Genomic DNA, 13854 nt, shown 5'->3' on the forward strand with positions numbered 1-13854 from the left:
TTGTTATGGAATGGTTTGTGCCCTTCTTGAATAACCTCGGAATCAAAGAAGAATGCTGGTTTCAACAGGATGGACCGCCAACACATTATGCCATCGCAGTAAGGGAATATCTCAGTGAAGTGGATTGGCAGTGGGTCACCTGGGTTGCCAGCTCCCCTTGAATGGCCACATTGAAGCCCTGACCTATCAACATGGGAAATTCATTTTGGGGATTCGTAAGGGATATTGTTGCACAAACAACGTTACAATACCACTGATGAGCTCAAAGAAGCAGTGAGATTCGCTTTCAAACGCTGCACTTCCCAAATGATACAGAACTTGGCGGCAAATTCTCCTCTGTTATGAAAAAAAGAGACATTTCTTTCTTTAAGTTGCTTGCAGGATCGGTGTCGGATTAAGGTACGGGCTAACTAACAGGGCCCTTGTCCGGAGCGCCATTCTTTAAGGGGCATCAAAAACAGAAGAACAATGAGGCAAAAATATCTATATCCTTAGAACCGGCGCCGAAAAATCGTTCTGCACGGAGCGCAGAAATACCTTGATGCGGCACTGTGCAGGATCACATTGTCTTTTAATCTATTTTTTGCGGCCAGCAGGATCCAAATTGCACGGATAATGCAATGGTCTTAATTCTCAAAGCACAAGCTTAAGAATTAAGACCAACGAGTGCTTTGCTATTGCACTAATTTCAAAAAAGATGGCCTCTCTAAAGGGTTAACCGACCATTTGAAGATGAATTCGTTCTTACAGCTTGTTTGAAGACTAGCTGGCTCGTCAAGTGACAATGCGCAGACAAATCAGTTATAAAGAAGTTGTTCGATGTGAGCTGCCATGGGGTATACAAAATCAGTTTTCAATGTTGTAATAAAGATAAAGCTGTTGAAAGTAGTGCAATACCAGCGTAACATTTTACAAAGGCAAGTTTGTTCCGTTGGAGAAAACTGTTTTAATGTTAAATGATAGCAAAAGCAAGATTTTTACTGCAGTATTAGTGCAATTTAAATCTTGCTAGTCGCAAAAACAGATGAAACGACAAGATAATCATTGTAAATGCTTATGGACTTAAACAAGTTCAGTTCTTCGTGCTTCATATTTATTGAAAGTGTTTCTCCAAACTGCTCAAACACCAGATACATATTATATTATTATTATGCCATGTGGAGCAAGGAAGCCTGAGCATTATCTTTTGCTGCACCAGCCAAAGAGAGAAAAAGATGACATCCAGCTCAGGACCCTGGGTGTGCAAAGCCCATACTCACCAAATGTGAGCCCCTAAAATTCAGAAAACTTTAAAAGTCGGCACCTCTTAATCCTGGAGGGTCCAAATTATTATATTAGGGTTACCCCTAATTGATTACATAAACCCGTATTTGTCTGTAAATTGCGTGTGTTCTCTGATCGATTTGCCTATTTTGCTGATCGAAAAAACCACAGTTTCTCTGGAAAAAACCTTGCTATCTACGCCTGAGACCGACTAACTCAGCCACAGAGTGAAAAAAGTCCTCGAGGGTCCGTATTTTAAAGCGTTTACTGTATTTGTTTTATCTGTGTCAGAATTTTGTAAAACGTTTGCCTATTTAGACTTTTTATTTCACTATATGAGATTTGGCATTATCAAATTTTAATTTTACTTTAACTGAATTTAATTTTATATTTTTAAACATAAAATATTTATATAAAATATTTTAATAAACATAAAGAAATTTTTTTTTTTTTAATGAAATAAAGGTTTCATTCACGGGAGGGAGCTATTGAACACTCTGACATTATAAAATTTATAATTTTAATCTAATACATTTCATACACTAAAATCTATTTTTTATTATTTATGTCTACGAGTATTCAAGAGCACAAAATCACCCACAGAATACTAAATGTTTTTTTAACAAATATTTAAATATAATAATTAAAAACTACAACAGGTGGCGCTTTTCTCGTTTCTGTCAAAGTCGTCATGCACGTTAATCTCTCCTCAGGTTATTTTGTTTTTCCTTCTTTAAAGGTGTAGCATAAGTTGTAAAAAAGTAAAGTCGTTTTAATAAAGTGAGATTTGCCATTTTATTTTATTTTATATATTATCGAGTTCTCAATGTTGATAGAAATATGTAGACGAAATTATAACATAAATAAAAATTAATAAATGAAATGAAAGGTGACCGGAATTGGAAACGTTAAGCTGTAATTTAACCTCAGAATAGTTTAAAGTGTATTAAGAACTACTAAAAAAGTGTTCAAAAAAATTATACTGTAATAATAATAATAAATGTGTGGACCATTAATATACTCACATCAACCAGGCATTGTAAGCTATTATTCGCTTATAAAACCGATCGCCAGATCACTTAATTATTTCCTCATTTTGTTTGTACAAGAATTCTAATTCTACAAGGATTTTAAATAATCCTGGAAGATGAATTAATTCGCTTTGCTGTCCCAAAACTACTTGAAATTCTATTAACTTTGGTGCTACGCACATAACATTATGCATAGCCAAACGATTGCGCAAATTCCTACTAAGTCGCAGATATGACGTCATTGGAAGTGACGTCATTCCAAGAGAAATGTTTATGGCTATCAATAATGCAGTCCAATACTTTTTCGTAAGTTCTTTATTACATAAATTGAATTGTAATATTTTTAATTGTATATATTTATTGAGTTATAACATTTTTAAGTGTATATATTTATGTTTATTATATTTTGGATAGAAATATTTAAAATATATTTATGTTAGGATTCTAAAGAGGATATTTGCAGAACAAAGTTATTAAATGACTATGTTTATTAGGCGTTGTTTTATGTTTACCTTGAGTATTTGTTATCTTTATAAGAAGATAACGGAGATAGCATTTATTATAAGTGTACTATTTTGTTTATTTTTATGCAACTGCTTATACAGCCACGAATGGATCACATGGTCAAAAATAATAGAATAATATTGCTGTGCAAAAGAAAATACAGTAATTACTTTTTAAAACGGAAAAGCAAGTTCTTCAATTTAATAAAGCAATGTGAAATTAGTACTTAATGTAAATGATCAATTAGAAACCTCCTTTTGACGCTCTCATTGAAAGTCGATTCAGTCTAATGATGGAGCTTATGTAAAGCTAATTCAAAATCGAATTAAATTACGATTAAGGTGCTAATTACCAATGTCGGTGCAACAAAGGTTTCAGTTCAAAGTGATTCAAATGTAACTACTTCGATTCTCACCTTCTGGACGGATATTAGAGAGAAAGAGGCTCTCTCGATCAAAGCCTGTTTTCATCTCTTTGTTCAACGGATGCATGCAATTGCTAATACATGTTTTGCGAGGCTTTTGTTAGTGAGAAAAAACCAACTAGCACGGTGTGTGGCTATACAACAGCTTGTCCACACACTCTCTGAGCTTCATCTTTGTCTAGTTAGCAAGCATCTTTTTTTCTGTTCTTCAAATGGAGACAGCAACCTTCCCATCTAATGGATCTACCAACTGTCAGTCGCTCGCTGTGGCTAGCGATCCCTCAACTTCTTATGGCACTGTGCCAACTGTGTGAAACCAGAACGTTTCATACACGGGAGGGAGTCGCGTGCGCATGCGCATTGATTAGCGTCTCCAGGCAGTCACGCCGAGGTACGCATTGGCTTCGTTATCTCCATTAAGATACAAGCAAAATCGGCTTCGTTGAGCCAGCGGGTGCCTTGTGTGTTCAACTGACACTGGGTCATCTGCCAGTGCCTTGTACTTGTAGTGTGTGTTGTCTGCCCTTCGCTCAGGTTGTATCATACGTGCCGTGAACCTGAAGAATAGCGGTCGCATCTGTTGTCAGGCGTGCGAGTCCGGCAGGTAGCTGACGGGAGACAAAGGCCACAAGGGTGAATCCGGCATTACCGCTTTTACCAGGGTAACTGCTCTCGGACCCTCTTGTTCCCCCCCATTTTGCATAGGGAAAGTTGAAAATGCACAGCTAAAAAAAAAAAAAAAAGACAAAAAAAAAAAACAGGTACCCTCTAAAAGTGTAATCATGTTTACAGTCTTTCGATTTGTACGCCGGGCTCGAGCCCGTTATCTTATACTGACCGCACTATTGCTGGTAGCGTCCGTTGTACTATTCCACGTCTTCGTCTCTTTTGGGGGACCGGCGACTCTGGGTCATCTTACCTCCACTTCGGTTCCTCAAACAATGGACAGCGGACATATGGAGGTGGGCAAGGTCGAATCGTCTGCAGTCGCGTGGCCTTGGTTGCCGGCAACGAAGCAGCGTCAAGAGCGCGGATTAAAGTGTCCGCGTGTCAACTCTTTTGCGGGGATGGACATCAGTACGCCAGAGACATATGCAAGACTGAGTTTTAAACCACCATATCGTAGCTACTGGAACCATACGTTTGAAAGACGTTATCTACTGAGGAGAGAAGAATGGAACAAATTGCCCTTAAAAGTAAGTTATCTTTAAAAGCTCTTATTTTAGTATAAATAAAACACACACTGTTAGTTTTATATGTGAGATCGTAAATTCAGATATAATCTTATTTTACTTATCGTTTGCCACCGGAGGTTGATAGCAGACGAGAAATACTTGCCATTGAAAATTTGTAGCTAGCAGCGAATAGCCTAGAACGCAAAAGACTTCTTTGCTACCATCCCTTGTAATTTTGTAATTTCTTCGAAATCTCTCCTTCTAACAGGATACGTAGATGTCCTGTTTCAAGGAAAATATCGAACCTTATTGCTGAATACACAGGAAAGAACACAATAGTAAATATCATCATAATATCGAAATCATGCTGTTATTTCCTTATGGTAAATGTAATATTGGTAATAATAAATCATTTTGCTGCTTCTACATTTATATGATTCCTAATTGGTATAAATATTAATTTATAATTAAACGTGTTGGTTTTCGTGAATATATTTATAGATTTTACCCGATATTAATGCAATAAATTTGACTTTTAAGGTGCAGAGCAAAATAAAAATACAAAGAAATATTTCATAGGATCGTTTCGTGATCCTATGAAACGTTATATTATTTTTTTATAAATTAACTTTTGTTAGATTGATAAATTACCTCTAATGGGAAATTAGTGACAAGTTTTATATGATTTTTTTTTTGTAACAATTCGGAATACTAATGATAGGGAATATCTTTATTGCGAAAAAATTGTATGAAAATGTATACAGGGTGGACTCGTCATAAATGGTTTCGTTAATAAAATATTAGAATTATCAACCAGTTTTTAGAATTAAATTTAGAATATAAATCTACTCCTGGAAGAGTAGAAGAGTATAGTTTATTATATAATCTGATCTAAAATGTAGCAGACGAAATTACATTTAAGTTTTCGTCTGTTGGCCAGAATTTTAATTATTTTGGTTTCTGAGTCACATTGTAGAATCGTTTGGTCAAGTGATATGAAAAGTGAGGCAATTGAAAATTATAAACAAATTTTGAAGGGGGGGGGGGTTGCAGATTTATTTGTGAAGTTCAAATAACCTGTCTACCCGTCCTTCTCTAGACAAAGAACCAGTGGCAAGACTTCTGGGGATTTTTTTTTTTTTTTTTTTTTTGACTCGGGCCACATTGCAGGTGCTGTTTTTCGGCAGGACCGCTCTTTGCTGTTTATCTCGTGAAATGATAATAAAAAATGTCGTTATAGCGTTGTGCCAACTCAATCTGCGCATGGACGAAATTCGCGTGACTTCTGTTTCTGGAATTTACTGATAACGCCAATAAAAAAAAAAAGAAAAAAAGCAAGTAAATAGTTCTATCCCTAACATTATGCTTTAATAATTTGAAAGAAGCCGTGGTAAGTTCGATTTTTCAAGTCCACTTATTTTCACTCAAGTACAATTTGAAATAATGAGAATTTGTGGTGTATCTTACTCATCTAAGAAGCGCTTGGATCATCTCAAAAGGAAATTACGGTAATTATTTTCAAGTGGACTACTCAACGGTATTTATTTCGGAATCAGTGCACACCGAGTCTTATTATTTGTCGACCTGGTGGTTACACTATCTCATGGGGCGCTCAGCTTGGTTTCTATCGTGCTACCCAGGAAAATAAATTAAATTAAATGCTGTATCGCATTCATCCGTGCACAGTTTACATTATAGCATGAACAGTTAGTTGGTATACAATATAATTTAAAAAGTGAAGATCTTCGCTTTTTTTTAAAAAAATTATGTCACACGAGATGACCTTGAGCATTTTTTCTTTCCTTTTTTTTACTTGCTAACGAGTTCAATTTATTTAAAAGAAAGCGCTACAATGAGGCAAGCGGTCGCTGTACCGCAGTGGACATTGTCGCTGACTTCTCATTCCTTGTAAAATAGGTCTGAGTTCCATTCCAGTTGGCAGTCGAAGCTGAGAAATGTGAGGGTTTTATGGTTTTGCATCCCCTAAATTTTCAAATCGAAAGCAGAAGACCCGATATAGTAAAGCATCATGGCTTTAGTTTACCTCAGTGAAACTTCTAAATAACGTAGCCCAATCAAGAGACAGTTTTAGCTGTAGCCAGTGTGAACAGCTCAAAAAAATTTCTACTTAAAACAGAAAATCCCCAGTCCTTCGAAAAGGCCTTATCTTACCATAGCAATACGGACATAACAGGACAGCCCGGATGACTTGTGGCTTTTCTTTTCTTTTTTAACGAAGGCTAAAATGATTGATAGCATGAACTCAAAAGATTCTTCTTAGATAGCTGTGTATATAGTCTGAGAAACATTGCCCCTACTGTTTGTGAACTGGGCCTGCTTGATAATTATGCTTCAGTAATCTAACCCGTGAACCACAGATCCCTTAAGATCGTAAAACAGCGGTGTCGCAATTATACGTAGGTTGCTGTAGCTGTATCTGTTTGGTGCATTACTCTAAAATTAGTAATGCACCAAGTATTTTTAGAGTCCTATTTGGTGTTTATAGTTCATTGCACTTCTGCTGACTTTCAATCCCTTCAGTGCCTTATACACCTCACTTAGATGTCCCTCAGATGTCTAGTTATCAAACTTTTATCACCTTGAACCACTGCTAGTTTCAACCCCCCCCCCCCTTCCTCAGCTTGTAAGTGACCTCAGGATTTCTTCCCTAAAACATACTTTCCGTTTTTTTTCGGACCATATATGCAACCTGTTCAAATCTCTTTGAAGCAACATGACTTAACTCCACCTGATAACCCCCTTCTCACCTTAAAATCATCAGCAAACTTTGAAAGCCTCCTTTGGATATTCTCTTCCACTATCAATTACGAAAATTAGAAATAGGAGGATCCCTGAGGGATGCCACTTCTTACCTTGTTTTATTTTCTTTAGTTTTTCATTCTGATACGATATGAATCCGCAAATTCAGCAAAATAAAAAAAAAGGAAGAAAGAAAGAAAGAAAAGAAAACTTCTGTAATTGAGCAGGAATTATTACTCTATGACAGTTAATAGGATTTAATAGATATTAAGCCTACAAATGTCCCTAAGAGAAATCTGTGGTGTCTTGAGATCTGTGCACTTAAATTGATTGCTCACTTGTATTCAAGGCCTTTAGGTAGCACATTTAATATAATTGCTTCGCCCTTCCCATACCCGATGGAAAAGACCTCAGTTCGAATCCAGTCATTGAAATGAGGAACTTTTGTGCGCCATTTTTCACAAAATGGATGAGTTAGTCAAATTCAGCCGAGGGTTTCATGGTATTTTTCGTCCAGAAAATATGCAAATCAACCACAGAATATAATGCAGTTTACAGACAAAATACGTACGAGGTGGGGCAATAAATTTTTCGGACTGATGCAATAAAAAGTACACAAGTGAAGTAATCACCACTTGATTGAATGTACTTATTGCATCATTCAGAGGTTTCTGAAAACAGTCAGCAAATGTCCAAAAGAGATGATGTTCAGTTCAGCAGTTGTGTTTTTCTTCATGTTCTCAACATCTTGATACCTCTTTCCTTGGATGGCAGTTTTCACCTTGGGAAGGAGGAAGAAGTTCGCAGATGTTAGATCGGGAAAGTAGGATTGATGGTTTGTACAATGCCATGTTTCATCACAAATTTCTTCACAAGTGCAGAATGGACGGGGCACTGTCGTACAACGAGAATAAGCTGCCTTTTTCTCTAAATATTGCGGTCTCACCCGGGAAATGCCCTTCAGTAGTCCTTGAAGTACCTGTACGTGGAACACAGCGTTGACTCTCTCATCTTAAGGTACAAATTCCTCGTGAATCACATCCTCTGTCGAAAAACGTGAGCAGATCATGTTCTTCCGTAAACGAAACTTTATGGACCTTGGTGATGATTTTGAACTTCATTGCATGCTCTGACGCTTCATCTCTGGGTCCAACTGCAACACCCAACGCTCATCTTCAGTGACAGTACAGTCGAGGAAAATAGGATTGTTTTGACCAGCCTACATGAAGTCTTCGCGTAATGGCACTCTACTCATTCGGAAGGCTGTGCAGCACAAATTTCACACAGACTTCCCCTTATTCATATTCAACTCATAATCCTGAGGGCCATGAGATGATCTCTTCATCCTCACTTCCGTCTTTGAACTGTTTATACCATTCAAACACACTGGTACGACTTAATGTTTCAGCGCCATGAACGTTTTTAACATTTAATACGTTTCTACTGCAGATTTTCCCAGTTTAACGAAAAGTTTGATATTCGTTCATTGCTACATGTAAAATCGTAGCACGGAACTTTAACGCTACCGACGAAACTGATTCTTACTTGCACATGTCAGCCTATTGTATAATCCATACCACCATCTGTTGGAGGAAGTTTGAACTACAACAGACCACTCCCATTTATTTTCAGACTCATCGAACAGGACTGCAACAGCACCAGTCCGGGAACTTTATTGCCACACCTCGTATATGGTTTAAGTTGCTGATATGCCTAAAACCCTACTATAAGGCTTCATAAAATTAACAGAACAAAAATTTTTCATGAATATTTTATTGTGAACAGTGTAGCCTAAGGCAAATATTTCACATAATAGGCATCCTGGCCTGCAAATACCGAGTATCCAATAGAAATCGATCTATAACCTTACAGAGTCGCAAATTATTCATGCCTATAAAAACGCATTTTGCAACCACATCACTTCATTCCCGTTTTTTGGATGGATTGCTCAGTGGGAGAGCCACATCTCCAGTACTCAGGATAGCAGATCATCTTCGTTTAGATGTTCTTAGAGATGGAGGGCCGTTGGACGACTTCAAGCCGGGCAGACGGAAGTGGCGGGTTGGCTTAATGTGTCAAACAGTGTCGTCTTGGCACTATGGAAGCAGTTTCAGGAGACAAGAACCATTACAAGAAGAGCTGGCCAAAGTTGCCCGAGGGCTACGACAACCAGAACAGAATGCTATCTCTCTCTAACAGTAAGACGGAACCCTACATGTCCTATCATCAACTGTCTCTTGAAGTTGCAGCAGCCACAAGTGAAAGGACTTCCAAGTGGACTCTAAGCAAGGAAGCCAGTGGTTTGTATCCCATTAACGGCGCAGCTCGTCGAAACTGGTGCCATGAACATGTGACTTGGAGCCCTGACAAATGGAATACAGTTCTCTTTTCTGATGAGTCCCCTTTTAGCCTACAAACGGATTCTAGACGTTATTTCATCTGGAGACAAAGGAACGCGGTACTATCCTTCCAACATCAGAGAAAGGGACATTTACGGTGGAGGCGGTGTTCTTGTGTGGGGCGGAATAATGATCAACAGCCGCACCTCTCTTCATTTTTTTTATAGGGGTATCGTAACTGCGCAGAGGTACCGAACAACAGATCCTCGAACCATATATGAGACTTTTTCGGTGCGGTTGGCCCAGATTTTATTTTCGTACATGACAACGCCACTGCACATAGAGCTCAGGTGGTGGAGGAATATCTTGAAACTGATGATATCCAACGACTGCCATGGCCAGCACGATCAGCAGACTTAAATCCGATCGAACATGTATGGGATACTCGTTGATCATCATTCCGCCCCAAACAAGAACACCGCCTCCACCGTAAATGTCCCTTTCTCTGATGTTGGAAGGATAGTACCGCGTGGAAGAATGGGATTTGTTACCACAGAATCTCTTATAGACACCCTTATGTTGAGCATGGTTCACCGCTGGAAGGGATCATCAGCCATACCGTATTTTCGAGCATCTTGTGTTGACATCTGTAATGTGATCTTTTTGATAATTCTAATACAACCTCTATAAATGTCCCTTATATCTGGCCGAAGTTTCTCGCTGTCTCTTCATTCCATTGTTATTCTATGGTACGCCACCGTACCAAATTTTGTCCCGCTTCATCGCAAGCTGTACGACTTACGCCACGTTTTCTTCTTATTCTGTTAATTTTGTCGAGCAGTGTACTACAACAGTTCTATTTAATATTTGTGGCAGCAGGCATTATCGGGAGGGTACAGAGTACAAGGTTTTAGTGACTATGGTTCAAGCACACGCGATTACTAAATACGGTGATATTCCTGTATGTTCTCTGTCTTGTGAACTCTTCTGACCTTATGTGGCGGTCCCAGAGTGTAAACAGAAAGTCTGTTTCATTGTGTATCTCATAATGAATTTATCACACTGCTAACGGCAGAGGTTATAGCAACTGATTAGTTACTATGACAACACTCATAATTAGCAAAATGGAATACAGTGTAAGTTTTACGTTATAAGTAATAATTATATGCAAAGCTGAAGACAGTCTCCCCTATTTAACTTAATCCATCCTTTTTAACTCTATTTTTAACATGTGAAAGTTCATCCAGTGAATTTTCACACGTTTTCCTATATTTTAAGGAGCGGTACTTTTTTTACCTCATTCATAAGCTCTTAAAAATTTTAAAGGTTCATTTGGAACCTAAATTGAATTTTGTTTGCACATTGGACAGAAAATGTACAGTTTTTAATTTATAAACATCCTTCAGTCCTTAAGTTTAATTGATTATGATTAAAATTTGTCCGAAACTGTTTCCAAGGTCCAGAGGTGTTTAGTATCACATATTGACCAACCAAATGTGACAGTTGAAATCTCATCGAGCATATTCTGACCCTATCGTTCCATTCTTCGTCATACAGCCCTTCTTCTTAATTAGTATCTGTAATTTCGCACCTTTCTTCCAAAGAAGTCAGGACACGTGCCTCATTTAGTCAGTGTAACTCCAAGTTCAACTCCAACCTTGCTAAACCAACCTATAACTAACAAGGTCCTCGTTTGGCCCTTCTACTTTTGTTCCACTATGATTGAAAGCCAACCACAACATTGACCAGTATGTGAAACAAAATTGAAAATAAATTAAACAGACCCAGGTGGAATCCAGTGATCGCTCTGAATTCGTCTGTTACATTTTTAGGCCTGGAATAGAATGAATAATGAATCGACGATACTTAAAATGTAACAACCGACATTCCGACTGGGTTTAAAGTCCGTCAACCGATCAATGTGCTGGTCATCTGCACTTCCTTTCGGACATGTGCGCTATACTAGTTAGTTTCTATGGTGACAACATACCTCTCGTGTTGTTCGCTTTGTGGACACGACGAAAATTTTCTCTCTCTCGAGGACGGGGATCAATTTAAGAGGTCCCATTGGCTTATGTCAACTATTGTCGCCACAGTACTTTGAACTGTTTGCTTGAGTTGTATCGCGTGTCCTTTCGACACGCGAAACGAATTCTTGGAACACGAGCATTCAACTAGGTGGTTGAACTGTTTTCAACGAAAGTTTTGATATTGTCCAACACGTTTAGTGGAGTTGGGGGAAACCCCCGGTGCCGCATGACCTCTAACGCTAAGTCCAACACTGTTGATACAATCTGAACTTCTCTCCAACATTGTCCTCTAAAATTTATTTGCGATATTTTTTAATTTAAACTCACGTGCGTATGGAAGATGTGGGGATTCATCGCCTTCTAGCTGATTTCCAAATGTCTTCTTAGCAAAGCGATATAAATGAAAAGAAAATTGCCCGAGAATCGTAGCGTGCCTTACATGGAAATATGAGTCCGTGGAACTGCTCCATTTCTTTTTCCCTTATGCTAATTATCTTCGATCATAAATAATGCAGAAATTAACGTTCTTTTAAATTCTTAATGTTGTAATTTTTCATGGCTGTGAAAAGGAAAGGCACGATTTATTTGGGTCAAACAACGTATGAACCAGTTTCGACTTTTATTGACCAGACTATTACTAATGAACGATAGACAAATGCGTGTTTGTGTGTGCGCGTGCGTACTGTCCGTTCGACATATCCGAACGCGACTTCTTTTCTCAAACCATTAATCTTGGATCTTATTGATACTTGCCCTTCCACTGAAAATATATTTCGCCACTAGAGCCTCCCCAAACCCTCAAGGAACGCAGTAAGATTAATGTTCTTTTCAAAGAAGAATTAATAATGTGCAGGCGCCACCGCCTTATAATAATCTTTTGGCAACTTATGGGAAAGGGGGGAGGGTACGATACAAACAAATAAACAGCGCAGAACGCTTCCGTGTTTGCGCCTGCTGTCTTTTTAATAATTTCTTCCACATCCACCATCTGTTCTGTTTTCCCTGTAACCCAAACGAATGTTCGAGCTTTAACAGATGACTTTCATCGGCAGCACGTTTACACTGTTCATTCCGAAATTATTTTTCATATTTAGTCATCAGAAAAACCAGGTTTCAATAAGTCTTCCATGAAATTTAATAAATGTAATTTCAGTATGAAATATAAAATATTAAAGTGGTGTAATCAGTTGAGGATTTGCCATATTTAAACACCATTGTAGTACGTACATTGCTGCAATCTGCATCATGGACGTTCCGCGTAACAGAATGGCACAAACTGCTGCCTGAAACTATGCCAAAAAATCACCCAATTGTACCACGCCATGCAGACACTCACTAAAGAGAAATACATAAAAAAATAAAAAGAATGTATGGAGTGGATGGACCACAGTGACCGCCCGCCTCTTCAAGGAGGCATCCTTAAAGAAGGACACTACCGCTAGTGGTGGACTTGAGGTTATAAAAGACACCCTTTGTCAACGAGGTGGGCATTCTTCTTCCCTAGTGGATGTCTAGTAATTTCATCGCTTGATTTTCCAAATTTTAAACCCCAAATCATCAATAGCGATACTAATGATTTAAGCTTACTTTCAAATGGAACGAAAGTTACTCAAAACCCTTTAGTTCATTGAAAAACGTGCGGTCCCGATTCTGGTCCAAAGAATTCAATTTTCATTCACAACCTCCCAAATCTTACTTTTGCTAACAGAATCTCAACTGTCGGGTAGCTCGACCGCCATTCATTTCACACTGCTTTCGTTTTAAAGGTGGTATTTGAGAACGAAACGATCAAATATTCCTCGTGAGATTCAAGGATAATTTTGTCTCCCCTTTTTGATATCCATTGGCTTAAATCTGTTTATTCTGTTCTGTAAAAATTCGTTGCTTTCACTATCGTTTTCCCAATCTACAAATCACAAAGCTTTTAGACTTTCAGCCTTTGAAAACTGACTTTTTCCAGTTCATCTTCTCTGACTGTAAAGTACGTACTAGTACAGCATCTTTTAAATAAATGGAAGGTCAACTTTTGATCGTATCATTCTAAAGTAGTGCAATATCAAGGCAACTCGTGGTAAAGACGAACTTCCTCGCTATGTTCATTAAACACCACCAGTTCATGAGCGTAGCGTTGCTCGCGAGTAGTGGTTGGAATCCCTGAATTAAATCGTGACACGAAGTAATAAAATTTATCCACAAATAATTAATGTTTTAGAAAACATTAAACAGGTTAGTAAACAAGATATTTTTTCATAATGCGTAATTCTGTCTCTGTGCCATATCTAATACAGTGACGTATTTAACGGGGGGAGGAAGGGAGGGTTATAGCCT

At 38.1% G+C, this 13854-nt stretch overlaps 1 protein-coding gene across 1 annotated transcript in view; it reads left to right on the forward strand.

Moving 5' to 3' along the window:
• The first annotated feature begins 3612 nt into the window (after nucleotides 1–3612).
• Nucleotides 3613–13854, forward strand: part of LOC150076029 (alpha-mannosidase 2-like) — a 102741-nt gene continuing 92499 nt past the window's right edge. The window contains exon 1 of the mRNA XM_090387658.1: nucleotides 3613–4418. Within this exon, the coding sequence (XP_090243784.1) occupies nucleotides 4005–4418 (414 nt within the window). The 5' untranslated portion in view covers nucleotides 3613–4004. The remainder of the gene's footprint in view (nucleotides 4419–13854) is intronic.

This window comes from Mastigoproctus giganteus, chromosome 13 (assembly GCF_048544385.1).
Source record: "Mastigoproctus giganteus isolate SK-2022 chromosome 13, ASM4854438v1, whole genome shotgun sequence".
Taxonomy (NCBI): Eukaryota; Metazoa; Arthropoda; class Arachnida; order Uropygi; family Thelyphonidae; genus Mastigoproctus; species Mastigoproctus giganteus.